This window comes from Aethalodelphis obliquidens, unplaced genomic scaffold (genome assembly GCF_003676395.1).
Source record: "Aethalodelphis obliquidens isolate GAN/ISIS:26980383/991018 unplaced genomic scaffold, ASM367639v1 scaffold12, whole genome shotgun sequence".
Classification (NCBI taxonomy): domain Eukaryota; kingdom Metazoa; phylum Chordata; class Mammalia; order Artiodactyla; family Delphinidae; genus Aethalodelphis; species Aethalodelphis obliquidens.
The window spans coordinates 43,220,909-43,235,871 of record NW_020837956.1 but is presented as its reverse complement, the minus strand read 5'-3'; the positions used below and the strand labels follow the sequence as shown (position 1 = coordinate 43,235,871).

At 42.1% G+C, this 14,963-nt stretch overlaps 1 protein-coding gene across 2 annotated transcripts in view; it reads right to left on the bottom strand.

Moving 5' to 3' along the window:
* Positions 1–14,963, bottom strand: part of SH3YL1 (SH3 and SYLF domain containing 1) — a 46,055-nt gene that overhangs the window by 26,243 nt on the left and 4,849 nt on the right. The window contains exons 3-4 of one of the 2 annotated variants that reach the window (XM_027113885.1): positions 3,796–3,906; positions 731–844 (exon numbers count right to left, since the gene is read on the bottom strand). In XM_027113885.1, the coding sequence (XP_026969686.1) occupies positions 731–844; positions 3,796–3,906 (225 nt within the window). The remainder of the gene's footprint in view (positions 1–730; positions 845–3,795; positions 3,907–14,963) is intronic. The other variant, XM_027113886.1, reaches the window with a different exon arrangement.

Here is a 14,963-nt window from a genome sequence, read left to right as displayed (position 1 = left end):
CCTGCTGACTCAAGTTCCGGGGCTGTGTGCCCCCCAAATGCTGGATGTATCTCCTGTCAGTGGATGGCCCATGTTCTCCCTCAAAATAAAATGAAATTATCTACACTAAAAAGAGCTATTAACAGAAAAATGTGTTCAATTATATAACTGAACAGCAAATGTTAAATTCATATAAAAGCCTTTTAGTTGGTTATGACACACCCACACACATTTTAAATATTATATATGTTGGTTCTGGGGATTCAAGCAAACGTATTTTGATGTCACGTCTGAAAAATCAAGTATTAGATTTCGCCCCAGAAAGTCAAACCGAATCATACTGATCTCGATATGATTCTGCCCTGGGGACGTTCTTTAAAATGTTTCAGCTTTTAAGATCCCACACAGGAACAATGGGGGAGAAAAGCCTCCATAAAACAAAAGAAAGCAACTGTAAGGTGAAGCTGAGGAATAGGAATGCATATTTAACAACAGAAATACAGTGTCAATGTTTAGCATATGCTCCATGGGAGGACAACAAAGTGTGTAAAGACGGGGGCCCCATCTTCTGATATTCTGAGTCTCACGGGTCGGTTGACCACAGAGAAAACGGAGGGAGCGGCCCAAGGAAGGTAGTCCAGGCGGCACCGGAAAACCTGTCTCTCTCCCTACAAAACCTGTTTATAGTGGAAACAGAACAAAAAAGGGACAAGGATTCTCTGCCCCTCCCAGTGAAGGGAGGCTAGCTTACTTCCATCTGGAAGGCGTGCCAGCACGATCCCACTGCCACCTCTCGCTGTGACCAGAAACCCAGCTTTTATCGCAGACAGGACCACCAGGCCCTTGGCTTTGGCAATGACGTGTGCTGCAAAAGATGAAGACAGGTGAGCACCCGGCAGGTGACAGCTCAGCAGGCCTGTGCACGCAGGTTTGCTTCCCAGGGACCGGGGCCTCCCTATAGCCTCAGCGGCACAGGGAACTGCGAGGAAACCGCCCCAGGACAGAGAAGCCTGAAGCCTTCGGTGGCCCTCACCCGACAGGGCAGGTGCTCAGAATCCTGCAATGGACACAAGAAATGAGACACTGGGATGAGACTGTACTGATATCTAGTAGCAGGACAAATAATTTGGAGATTTCAATTAATTTACAACATAATTTATAATTTTAAAAGTTACAAAAGTATTTTCAAAGAAATTAAGACCTACATAGTGTTAAGGAGAAACTTCAAAAGTGACTGACATGCAGTGTGCAGCAGGACGTTTGAACTTAGAGCCACATTGTTGAGTTCAGCTTCTATTAATATGAAAATCTGGATTCAAAACCAGGAAAATTAAATGATTTTGCCACTTTAAAACATTTTTTGACTTTATAAAGTGATCTGATCAGTATTCGAATAACACATAACTACCAGTGCACTGAAAATATAATTCAATTTACAAAATATTGGTTTATCCACATTTCAGGGAAGTTTGTTACACAAAAGGAAGGTTATTAACATAGGTACCCACTAAACACAGTGCCTTACTAGTCTGTGGATCTATTTACACAACAGTACATCTTTCAAATAACAAAGGAAGCCTAAACATTGGAAATTATTCTTGGATCCCAATGTTACTTTTAGGTAGTTTAATTTACCATCATTTTAGTCAAATATTCTGTCAAGGAAGTCAAACCAGACAGTGTACTCAAATACACAAAAAAGGCTTTGTAGGTGTCCCTAGGAAACACTAAATTTCTAATACACTTATGCACACCATTTCAAAATTTAAATTAATGACAGACTCTCAGAGACGGTTCAACCGAGAGCACGAGGAGGGTAACACACAGACCATTCCTGGAGCTCTTGGTACTTGAACAAGCTTTAGAAGTAAGGCTCTCTTCTCTCGGACGGTCATCACCTAAGTGTGCCTTAGCTCGTGTTCTAAAGGGTGTGACACACGGTACTGATGCTGACGGCTTCATTATACATCAGGTAGGTTTGTTTATACAACACATGTTGGCAGAATAGCCTCACACGCCATTCTCAGTGCTGTTACGGTGAGTAGTGCCTCTCTTCAGAAACATTAGGTATCACAGAAGTATATTTTTAAAATGAACATAGTTCAAATGTCAGGTGTGTTTTTATATCTTATCCACCCTGATTCCGGGACATTAAAATACCAATAATCCCTAAACAATTGTCCAATTAGCTCTTCATTTGTAACGTAGATGCACTGACTGCAGATTTACTCTCTAAACTGAGTTTCACTTAGTCTCAGAGCCCCTCACACCAGATGACTGTGAACTCACAGCCTAAGAAAGTCTAAAGGTCTGGGCATTTTGTTTTCAAATATTTTTTAGATTTTATCTCCTATCACGTAATACACCTCCCTAGCTTTAATGTACGCGTAATGGGCCCTCCCTACTCATCCCAAGGACAGACGAGGCTTGGTCATCTGGCAGCTGCGGCCTCCCTGGCTTCCATCAGACACACAGCCCGCACCCCTGCGGGCCTTCGCTCTTATTCAGGCTGCTGTGTAAACGGGTTTTCATTTTCTGAGCTACACCCAGTGAAAGGGAGTCGGGTGGCCTTTGACTGGAAGCAGAATAAAGGCAAGGCAGAATTTTGCTGGACAAAATCCACGAGAAATAATCCATACCCCAAAGTTTTTATGGTAGGAAATACAGCTTATCTGTAACTTGGGCTAGCCTGCCATGTATGTAGATGCTGCTGTATGTTGAGAAACGTCTTCTGTCTCCTGCTTCAGAAGACAGCTACAGAAAATTGAGTTTTTCTGGCTGAATTTTCTTCAAGTGTTACACAGTGCTTCTCTAGCTTGTACGTGCATGTGACTCACTGGAGATCTCGTGAGAAATGCAGAAGTGGAGCCTGAGGCCCTGAAGTGGAGCCTGAGGCCCTGCGTTTCTAACAAGCTCCCAGGTGATGCCCAGATGTGGCCATCTGCCTTCAAGGAGCAAGGCTCTATGAAGCGCTGTTTTCTTAAGATGGGAGGAGTGGCTGGGCCAAAGTAACGACACTTCGTATTATTACCATAACAACAACAAATTAGAAAGTTTTACAACCCTTAAAGGTCTGTTAAATAACTTCAGAAAATCTGGCTTAAGGAATTAAACTGGTTTCTCTAATGCAGGATGAGTTATTCACTAAGAGGGAGATCAGCCCGCAGCTGCCTGAGCTAGTCTGCGTGTGAGTGTCTGCATCAGACAGGTATTCTCTGAAACACCTTTAGAAATAACTGGTACTAGTAATGAACAGACAGTGGTTCCCAAAGGCTGGCCTCTGGACCAGGTCTTGCGTGGTCAGCCTGACTACAGGAGAATCACATTAGAGACGTGATACAATCTGCGCTCCTGGCCACGCTGCTCCCAGGGTCTGATTCAGCAGGTCGGGGGGGTTTAGGAACTGCACTTTAATGACCCAGGGAATACAGATGTGTAGCTGTGCTGGGAATCATTGATTGGTCTTCTTAAACCACTATAAAGTATAACTATCTTACCTAGAAAGGAAAAACACAAAATTAAAATTTATTTATGAGATTAGCCAGTGAGTTTGCAAGATGAGTTTGCCAAAGTCCTCAGAAACTGAGGATAAGGACCTGTGAGTTTGGGGAACGTGCAGTGGAAACGGACACAGGGTACTTAGGGCCATGGGCCCTGCAGAGCGGAGGAGGAGAGGGGGCTGCCCAGGACACCAGCCGGGACAACGGGCCCAGAGGAGAAAGGTGGTCTGAGGACCTGTGTGAGTCAAGGGTTGCAAAGGTAATTTAAGAAACAGAGCAGATGTAGAAGTGAAAAGTATGTATTTCATTTACCTACCAGGAATGATCTTATCAGGTCCACTTCCGGAAGTTATTTCTGTGAATTCTCTTAGAATTTTAGCAGCCTTCTTTGCTTCAGATTTCAAATTGGAAGGTATAGGGTTATTCACTGAAAGATTAAAAAAATGATTTTAATGAAGAGATCTACTAAATAGAAGTTAGAAATTCGTTGTAATTTCATTTTTTCATACACAATTAAGCATTATCAAATTGTATCCTACCAGACAAAGGAAATAAACTGAAAATCCTTATTTATTGATCATTTCATCTTTATTTTCCTACTAAATTAAATTCACTAAGATTGGGAAACCCTAAACTCTCAAAATCTCAGAAATTATAAAATCATGGAATTCTAAAGGATCTTAAAATCTGGTCCAGTCTCCCAATTATGTATCTTTTCCCTGTAATTCTTAACTCAGCACAATATTAACAAAAAATATTAAAATGTTAAGAATGAACAAAAGATGTATTTTACTACCGTCTATAACAGATAATACAAAATTTAATATATTTGACTATTTTGTTGAAAATGTTTGACCTGTCTGCACAGATTTTCCATATTAGTAAAATTCTAGTAGACTCAGGAATTGAGTGATTACTTCAGTTAATGAACATTTGCATTTGTATAGCATTCTATGTTTTCAGCATTGGTTGGGTATTCATAAACTCAGAGGAAGGTTTATTCATCCTAGCGATGCTCACATAATCTTTCCAGCTCTGAAGTATGTGGGATGGACCATTCCTTTATCACAGGACAAGGAACCAGAAGAGTCAAAGAAATCAAGAGGCTTCAATATAAATCCTGCTGTTCTGACCATCAGATGAATTTTTCATTTCAAAGATTGTGAAATTTCCATTGGCTGTTTTTCATTCTTTCCATTTCTATCCTCATTGTGTTTTTGTTGTTCTTTCAATCCTTGAGCATATTTTAAAAAGTGTTTTTATATCCTTGTCTGATGATTGCATCATCTCTGCCCTTTATGGGTCTGTTTTTTGACTGACTTTTCTCCTAGTTATGGGTTATGTTTTACTGTTTCTGCCCATTGCCAGTGAAATTTGGTGGTTGCTGGAACTATGAACACCGCCATGTTGAGGATCTAGATATTGTTGTCTTATTTAAACAGTGTTGCTGCGTTTGTGCTGGTGCCAGGGAGTCACTTGCAGATCAGCTCAGCCTTTCCAAGGCTTGCTTTTATGTTTCGCTTGGAGTGTGTCGTCTTCGGTGCCAGGCCTGCAGTTACCAGTGGCTCTGGGCCGTCTCCTGAACGTCCTCGGGTGGGACACACTCTCTCCACTCGGCTGGTTGGAACTGCTGCTCCCAACGCTGCATAAGCTCTGAGGACTGTTTGCCTCACAGCTTCCTGAGAGCCGCTCTTTGCCCTGCCCTGAAAGTGTCCCCTTCACACAATGCTTCCTGCGCAGCCAAGGACTGCAGATTTCTGGAGCTCTTTCCATCTCTGATTCACTCTCCTCTGGGAATCTGCTCTGTAAACTCCAGTTGCTCAGCCTCTCCAAACTCAATTGGTCTCTCCCATTCAGAAAGAACCCACGCCACGGTGGGCTTCCCTCCCTGTGCTGCAGCTTGGAAAGTGGTCCAGGCAGAAAAACGGGCAATTGTGGACTTCACCTCAATTTCCCCTCTCCTCTGGGATCCTAGACCCACTCGCCTGTCGTCCAACATGAAAACAGATGCTCCATATGTTTTCCCCAGTTTCTGGTTGTTTACGGCAAGTGGCAATTCCAGTACCAGTTTCTTTGTCATGAAGCTCTCAGTGTACTTTTGTTTTTTATGATGAGTAATACTGAATATCTTTCCATTTCTGTCAAATCTTTTTTTTTTTATTTCTTGTCCATTTATAGAGGGTATTTCTCTGTTCCTTATTGACTTGTATATTAAGGGAATTAACCTTTTTTTCTAGAATACGAGTTACAAACATTGATTTCCTCTTTGCCATTTGTCTTTTCAATTTTCTTATGATGGTTTTTCTACTTTTTAAAAAATGAAATCAAATTCATAACTACTAAACAAAGCAGTTCCCAAATTCATATGGAAAAATAAGCAAGAAAAGCTAGAAGAAAATGTGTGAAAGAAGAAGAATGAAGGGGATAAGCTCTGGTTTAACATATTATAAAGCCTCAATAATTTACCTCTTAGTGATGTAAATACAGACAGAAAAATCAATTTGACAAAATAGAAAATTCAGGGCTTCCCTGGTGGCACTGTGGTTAAGAATCCACCTGCCAATGCAGGAGAAACAGGTTCGAGCCCTGGTCTGGGAAGATCCCACATGCTGCGGAGCAACTAAGCCCATGCACCATAACTACTGAGCCTGCACTCTAGAGCCTGCAAGCCACAACTACTGAGCCCGCGTGCCACAACTACTGAAGCCCACGCACCTAGAGCCCGTGCTCCCAACGAGAAGCCACCACAATGAGAAGCCTGTGCACCGCAACGAAGAGTAGCCCTGACTCGCCGCAACTAGAGAGAGTCTGCGCGCAGCAACGAAGACCCAACACAGCCAAAAAAAATTAAAAAATAAGTAAAATAAAATAAATAAATATATATATATAAATCCATTAAAAAATTCAGAAATTGGCCCAAATATATAAATTAATTTAATATATGATAAATATTGCACCTGAAATCATTGTGGAAAAGCTGTTGTACACAAAAAATAGTGGTCCTTTGGGGGAAAAAAGTCATCCACAGTTTCACATTACATAACAATAAACTCCAAATGCATTGATGATTTAAAATACCAAAGGTCAGGGTTTCCCTGGTGGTACAGTGGTTGAGAGTCCCCCTGCCGATGCAGGGGACACGGGTTTGTGCCCCGGTCCACAATGCCGTGGAGCAGCTGGGCCCGTGAGCCACGGCCGCTGGGCCTGCGCGTCCGGAGCCTGTGCTCGGTCCCAAACGGGAGAGGCCACAACAGTGAGAGGTCTGCATACCGCAAAAAAAGAAAAAAAAAAAAAAAAAACAACCAAAACTCAAACCATAAAAGAACCAGAAATTATGGGAGAATTACTGTTCAAATTCATAGTGCAAAAGGCCCAACTATGAGGAAAAATTGTTTTTTTCTTTTTTTGGCCGCACCACGTGGCATGTCGGATCCTAGTTCCCCGACCAGGGATTGAACCCATGCCCCCAGAACTGGAAGCATGGAGTCTTAACCACTGGACCGCCAGGGAAGTCCCTGAAAATTTTTCTATATTTTTTAAACCACCAGAAATTATGGCATAAGTGCATTGTAAAAATAAAGGAAAAATATAGATACACAAATATTGAAGAAAAAAGGCATCCCTACTACTAATACTCACCAATACTACTGTCTGCATTTTAGTGTGTGCTTCAGTTGGTTCCTATTGCTAAACAAGGAGATTATTTCCTTTTTTAGTTTTTAGTGATACCACTGTTCGATGGTAATTATCTTGAGAGAATCTTAGGAGTTGGAATTAATGACTGAAAAAAATAAAAAATGTCTAGCTTTTTATTCCATTATCAAATCACCTTCTAAAATTACTATCCAACCTTAGAACCACTGGGTATTACCATAAAAAATTCGTACTGTTACTGGGGAAGCTGGTCGAGGCAAAGTGTGCACATCAGAAAGGATGACAAATTTTTATTGTTTGTTTACATTTTGTTTTGCATATTTTCTGTTCATGTTCTTTGCTTATTTTTCTGGTACCATACTCCTTTTGTCTATAATTTTAATCATGTCACAAGTTTGTATCTCAGCTTCTTGTTTTCATACTTTTATGTATAGTTTTTCAGTATTTGTTTTTATTTATATGGCAATATCTCTCTGAGCTTTCTACCATTATAATCTTTCTATTATTGTGACTAAAGGCCTTTAAAAAAATTATACAAGTATTATTCTAAATTTTCTTCCTCCAGAGCTTTTATTTTACATTAAATATTTGACCCTCCTCAAACTTGCATTGGTATAGGATATGAAGTGAGAACCTAATATTTTAAAATTATACAACACAATTTATTGAATGATCCACAGCACTTAATTAAAAATGCTACCTTCATGACAAAAGCAAGAAAGGTATATATATATATATATATATATATACTCATATATTTAAAAATATATGAGAGAGATGACATGGTAGATTAACAAATTATTCTGGGACTTTAGGTCATTCAAAGGAAAACAAAATAAAATTAGATTACATATCACATCATACACACACAAAAAAATTCAATGTAATTGAACGCCTAAATATTAAAAGCAAAATTTAGTACTTTTAGAATAAAAAGAATAGGGAATATCTTTATGATTCAAGGATGGAGGAATGCTACAAACAAGGCACAACAATAACAGGAAACTACAGATACATTCAACTACATTAAAGTTTAAAAAGTTGTATCAACATACATTTAAAAAATAAAAATATAAGCCACAGATTGGAAGATATTTGTCATAAACATAAGTGACAGAGATTTAGAATCCAGAATATATAAAGATCTTTTATTTTTTAATACAGAAATTTTAAATTTATTTACGTTTATGATTGATATGATTTATGGTTAATTGATTTATTATAATTACAAATCAATTTGAATTTTTCAATTTGTATTTCTATCATATCTTTAGTATCTTCTACTTTTTCGTTTGTTATTTAAAATTTAGGATTCTTCAAGTTGAATTCTTAAATCCTTCTTTAGTTCTGGACATTTTGCTTCTTCCATTTCTGTTTTATTTTTTTTTTTAATTTTTATTGGAGTATAGTTGATTTACAATGTTGTGTTAGTTTTCGGTGTACAGCAAAGTGAATCAGTTATACATATACATATATCTACTCTTTTTTAGAGTCTTTTCCCATATAGGCCATTACAGAGTATCGAGTAGAGTTCCCTGTACTATACAGTAGGTGCTTATTAGTTATCTGTCTTATATATAGTAGTGTGTATATGTCAATCCCAATCTCCCAGTTTATCCCTCCCCCCCAACCCCTGGTAACCATAAGTTTGTTTTCTACATCTGTAACTTTTTCTGTTTTAGAGATAAGTTCATTTGTACCCTTTTCTTAGATTCCACATATAAGTGATATCATATGTTTGTCTTTCTTTGTCTGACTCACTTCACTCAGCATGACAGTCTCTAAGTCCATCCATGTTGCTGCAAATGGCATGATTTCATTCTTTTTTTATGGCTGAGTAATATTCCATTGTATATATGTACCACACCCAGAATATATACAGATCTTTTAATATCAATAAAAATATGAAATCACTATAGAAAATGGGGCAAAGTGTTCAATTAGTTAACCCACAGAAGAGGAAACCTCCATGGCCAATAAATATATGAAAAGTTGATCAAACTCCCTAGAAGCCAGGGACATGCAAAGCTAGACCATAACGCATTACCGTGTCTTGTCCTTTAGGTTGACGGAAATTATAAAAGCCTGCCAATGAGCATGTGTAGGTTGTGCAGGGGCACATAGGGAAGCCTCTGTCCCATTGGTGGGGACGTGAGTAAGTGCAGCTGCTGTGGGAGCTGTTCTGAGGACAGCTGGAGATGACCCACCAATTCTACTCCTGGACGTGCTCAGAGGCACTGGCTGCCCGGCTGAATGGTGGCCCCCAAATTCACGTCTACCTGGACCCTGTGAAAGGGACCTTATTTGGAAACAGGGTCTTTGCAGACGTAATTAAGTTAATCATTCTTGACTACCCGGGGGCCCCTAAGTCCTTAAGGAGACAGAAAGGGGAAGATGCAGAGAGGAGGGGAAGGCAACGTGGCCACAGAGGCAGAGGCTGGACCATGCGGCCACAAGCCCAGGAGCACTGGGGCCCCAGGAGTTGGGGGAGAGAAGGCAGGACTCTTGGAGGGGTGCGTCCCTCCAAGCACGGCCCGGCTGACGCCCCACGGGCAGCCTCCACGTGGGGGAGGGCGTGTCTGTTGTAAGCCGACCAGTCTGTGGTAACTTGCTGCGGCAGCCCAGCCACCGAGGCAGGGCTTTTAACAGCACGAAGAAATAAATACATTCAAACAGGAGACAAACGTCCCTCAAGAGGAGGACGGATACATCTAGTTTGGTGTAGTATTAAAATTGTATTCTATACAGAACTTCAGATAAACTAGATCTACTGTATCAACATGGCAAAATGTGAGTAATATTGACAGCAAAAACAAGTTGCATAAAGATATATAGGGTGTCACACATTTATGTAAACATTTACATAAATGTTATACAAATATTTATATATAAAGATAAAGTAAAATGATACTTGATTTGGGGGTGGGGTGGCCCTGGGGAAGGCTTATATAGGAAGCTTACTGGAAACTTGTACATTTTCCCTTAGGCTGTGCATAGTAAGTCACGGATGTAAACATTGTTATTCTCAATAGTCCTTTGTATGTCTGAAATATTACAGAACAAAGACTGCTCAGCATAAATTGAATCCTGTACTATTAAATATTTAATATATTAGTGGAAACGTATGACTCCAGCTGTAAAAAAATATGTATATTATGAATAATTACTCCATAAGTTGTCTTTTGTTTAAAATCTGACCTCTCACAGCCAACATGTCTTGCATGAAGAGGTGTAGAAAAGTGAAAAATGTACCCTTATGTTTTACACAAACAAGAGAGCACACACAGCCTCCCCTCCCTCACGCATGTGCGAGCGTGTGCACAACACACACACACACACACATAATCCAAAGGACAGGGGTTTGGTGAGTGGCTATACACTAAATATTCAGTTGTTATTACATGCATTTGTATACCATTGACAATTCTGAAATTTGCATTTTTAGGAACTAACATAAAGTTGCTCTTCATCTTCTCGATCATGTATTTGTTTAAAATCACACTGTCCCATTTTGACGATGGTACTGAGATACTGAAAAGCTGCTACTGTTGGTTCTTTACTTTCACTTGCGATGGTGAATATGAAACACAAAGATGAACACAGAAAAATTCTCAGAAGCACATAATCTTTAAATAGGGAAGGAATCTTAAAACATCCATTTAAAATTATGTCAATTTACTAGTGGTCTTTAAACTTTTCCTATTCTCAATGCTTTGGTTATAGTCTGGATTTAGAAGGTCTTAGAAAAAATACAACGTAGAACAATTCCAAGTGAACATATTTATGTAGATACTTCGGCCTTTAAAGTACATTTTATGGAAGTGGCTGTTAGTCATGACTTGACTAATGTCAGTAGCAAGCTAATGACATACAGTTGGTTTTGGTATTCCACAGTGAGCAAGAAAAAGTGTGCACGGTAGGGGGCATTTCCAAGTTTCCGATATGGCATTGACACAATTGACGGCTTCCGAAAACCACAACCGGTGTGAACAGCCTCGATGGGAGCCCGCCTCTTCTCCTCTGGATCACTACAAAGGAGGTACCGAGCTGGCGATCAGCAAGGCAACCCGAGTGCGACTAGAAAACCGACTAACGTGCACTGTCCATTTGTAACGCATGTGCTTTGATACCTGGCATAGGACTAGATGAGGCCTTTGTTTTCTTAATTTCTGTTGGGATCTAAGATGATGTAACCTTACTCTTTATGGAATGAACAAGTCGCATGCAGGGGGTCTCCCGTGTTAGCTAGTTTCCCACACACTCGTGTGCTTCCCGCGTCAGCACAGCGCTGGTCCCGGGAGCTGCCGCCAAGAGACAGTAATGGATGTCGCTTCTACGCCCAAATAGTGGGAAGGAGCGTCTTCTGCACCCTCCCTTCCTATCACGGGCCGCCTGAAGGGGTCTCCAGGGTACAGCCACAGTGGGAGGGATGGAGAACCCTGGATCAGAACACGGGGGAAGCTGCCCACCACAACTCTTCTTGTGCTAAGAAATCGAGATTTGGGGGCTTGTTGCTGCAGCTGACATAACCCTACTTATTATGCTTAAAAATTATTTCTCATCCCTCCATGGTATTCGCTGCAGAAGAAAGATGGAGAAGTATCTGTAATTTTTATTTTCTAACTTAGGACTAGACTTGTTTTATATACATTCTAATCACTTAATTGGTTTGGGGAGGTAGATAACCGGGTAAAAACACATAAAATATAACATACCACATGTTAATATCTTTCTCTTTGATTACATAGCATTCCTAATACACTACTTGCAGGTCCTTCTAAAAGAGCAAAGCAGTAGTTTTGCCTTTTTATTAAAGGTTAAAATGGATAAAAAGATAGATCTTTGCTGTACCAAGTGCTCCTATTAGCACGTGCCTGAAAACTTGATGCTATAGGCCCCTTCCTGCACCCTCCTCATTGCGCCCGAGTCATGCCTCTGGCCGGAAGAGGTGTAGCAGGCAGAGTCCAACGGCAGGTGGGACGCACACTGCGGGTCAAAGAGGGGATGTTCACTGTGGGAGCTATTCACTCTGTGTGGCGCCCTCGGCTGAGGGCCAGTCCTCGGGTCGGGGGCAAAGGTGAGGAGATGCAGCCCTCCTTGGAGAAGCTGTCGCTCAGCCCGAGGACGGTGGACAGCTGCGCGCCACCAGGCTGGGCTCCCTCTGGGGGCGGCAGGGGCAGGAGTCCTCAGAGCAGTGGGGCCTCTGGTTTCTGAGTGCGGGGGGCTGTGGAGAGGACTCCGAGAGGGCTTTCCCGGGCCTCTGGCCAAACGGGCTCGCCAGATGGCCTCTCACTGCTCCCCAAGGGAACTCGGCATCAGCCCCTTACAGGAGCCCCACAGCCCCGCCCAGAGCACGTACGGAAGGGGCGTCGGGAGCCAGAGGCCCCGAGGACTCGGGCACACCCAGCCACGCACTGTTCTCCCATGGGAACGGCTGGTTGAAAAAAATGAATCAAAAGAAGAATATTTTATGTGAGAACACACTTCCAAAGATGAAACAGGTAAAATCCCATCCTAGATCAGCATTGATAGCTGAACATTTATGATCTGTCGTGATGAGGGGCGCTAAACAGTGAACTCAAGGTGAAAACGTTCTCCCATAAAGAGAATCCCATTCTACCCACCAGAAGATTTGGATTACAAAAAACGTTCTCAATTATTATTATAATTCAGTTTTTATCAGTAACAATTTGTGGAAGATTGTTTTCTCTCTTGTTGCATAAGTGTCAATACATAGCCTCAGTTTTCCTCTTGGCCCCCAGAGCCTGATACACGGGCTGCCTGATCCTAGAGGAAAAAAAATGCCAACCTCTGACCTCTTAAAATTCCACTCATTCTTCCAAATCAACCTTAAACACCGCTTCTACTTGAAACCATGAGTACGTAAATCTTAGACCAGACCTGAGATTTGGCAAGATCCCCCCACCCCGGGGCCATCCCTGCCTGGGAGCTGAGCAGAGCTTTACCACGTGCGCTGCACAAAACAACAGATGACCCAAGCAGCAAGGAAGACACCGGCCCCATGTCTTGTGGGAGAGGCTCCAGAGGACCCAGCAGTGCCAAGGTTGCTAACACTGCCTTCGTCTGTCTCGCCAACTGCAAATTGTCACTTGCCATCTGACTCTACAAAGATTAGGTCACTGCAGTCGCTGACCTTTAACACGCCCTGAAAGGAGCTCAGGGCGGAGCTCAGGAATGAGGCCCTCTGTGCTCTGGAAAGAACTGGCAGAACAGGCCTTCAGATACTTAGATCTTGTCAGGAGAAGATTTTAAGAGCACAGTTTCTCACATTTTCTCATATCTAGAAAAGCACTAGAATCACTGATAGGGACATCTGCTGTGACCGGCAGCGAACGTCTGCCAAACTGTGTGCTTGACTACATGTACCCCCTTCACCGAAATCACGTGTACACTGGCCTCCCCACCCCGTCTCTTCAGAGCAGTTCCTCAGCACTATCTGAGAGGCTGTCTCCCAGGCTACAGTCCTCATTTTGCCCCAAATAAAACTTAACTCACAACTCTCACATTGTGCATTTTTTTCCCGTCGACAGCCTCCAAGAGGGAGCGAAGCATTGGAGGCCAGCCCTTTCAGGGTCCTCTCAGCTTCCCCAAGGCTCCACCTTTCCTATTCACACTCACACCTCAGGTCCTGTGACTTTAAGCACCATTTATATCTGATAATTCTCCAAGCCTGATCTATTCTTTAACCTTTCCCTAAATGCCAGACTCACCGTATCAATTACTGATTGGACCTTGAAATCAAGTATCCAAGTAAGCATCTCAAATTAATCACATTTAGACTTAACAGTGATGCCCTAACCTCCTCTCCAGCCTGCTCCCCAAGTTTCCTCTCCAGGTAGGCTTCATCCATCAGGGAGCTCACACTCAAAACCTGAGCCAACTGTAACTTCCATATCGCTCTCATTCCCAGTGCCAATCCACCAGCACGCCCTACTGGAGTACAGACGTTCAACACGCTCAGAATCTGGTTACCTCTCACCCGCTCCCCTGCCACCAGTCTGGCCCAAGGAATATCTGCTCTTGTGGTGTCTGTTTAGCCGCCTCCTCTGTGGTTTCTCTGTTTCCAGTCTTGAACACCTATGGTCATTTCTCCAAAGAAATGCTCTAAGTAATAGCTCATTGATAACACGCCTCAAAGTTTTTCCACCATATTTAGTCTACACCATGGCTTTTATCTACCCTGTCTGTCTGTCTATCTGTCTATCTGATCTGATCGTTCTAACTTAATCTCCCTCTCTAGAATGTAAGTGCTATAAGGTTAAGCACGTTGACTATTTTATTAACTGTAATATCTCCAACACACACCATAATAACATATAGTAAGTGCCCAATAAATATTTGTTAAATGAATGAAGCATTTGTTGCTTTTAGGAATTAAAGATCAAAACCCTGTGAGGACTAGGAAAGGCTCATTTACATAGAAAACCCAGTGGGTTTAGAAGAACATGTGCTGAGTAAGCACAAAGGTTCCCTGACTCTCAGACTCTGTAACATTTCCTAGATCTTGAGAGAGAGGAGGGTGAGAGGGAAGTGTGGTACAAGTTGATGGCATAGTACCTTAAAATAGTCCTTTCTAGGCTGTCACAGGAAAGGTAGGACAAAAGCAAAGCAAACCAAACCCCAAACTAAGGAGGCCTGAGTGTCAGGAGACCAACAAGCACACTGGTCTAAAAAGCCTCAAGCAGCGCCACTGCCAAGTGGCACCCACCCCACGGAGACCCCTGCAGCCCAGAGGGCATGGGAGAGCCAGCTCTCTGCTTGCGGGAGCTCCTGCTGTCCCATCAGAGCTGGGGTGCCAGGACCCCTTCA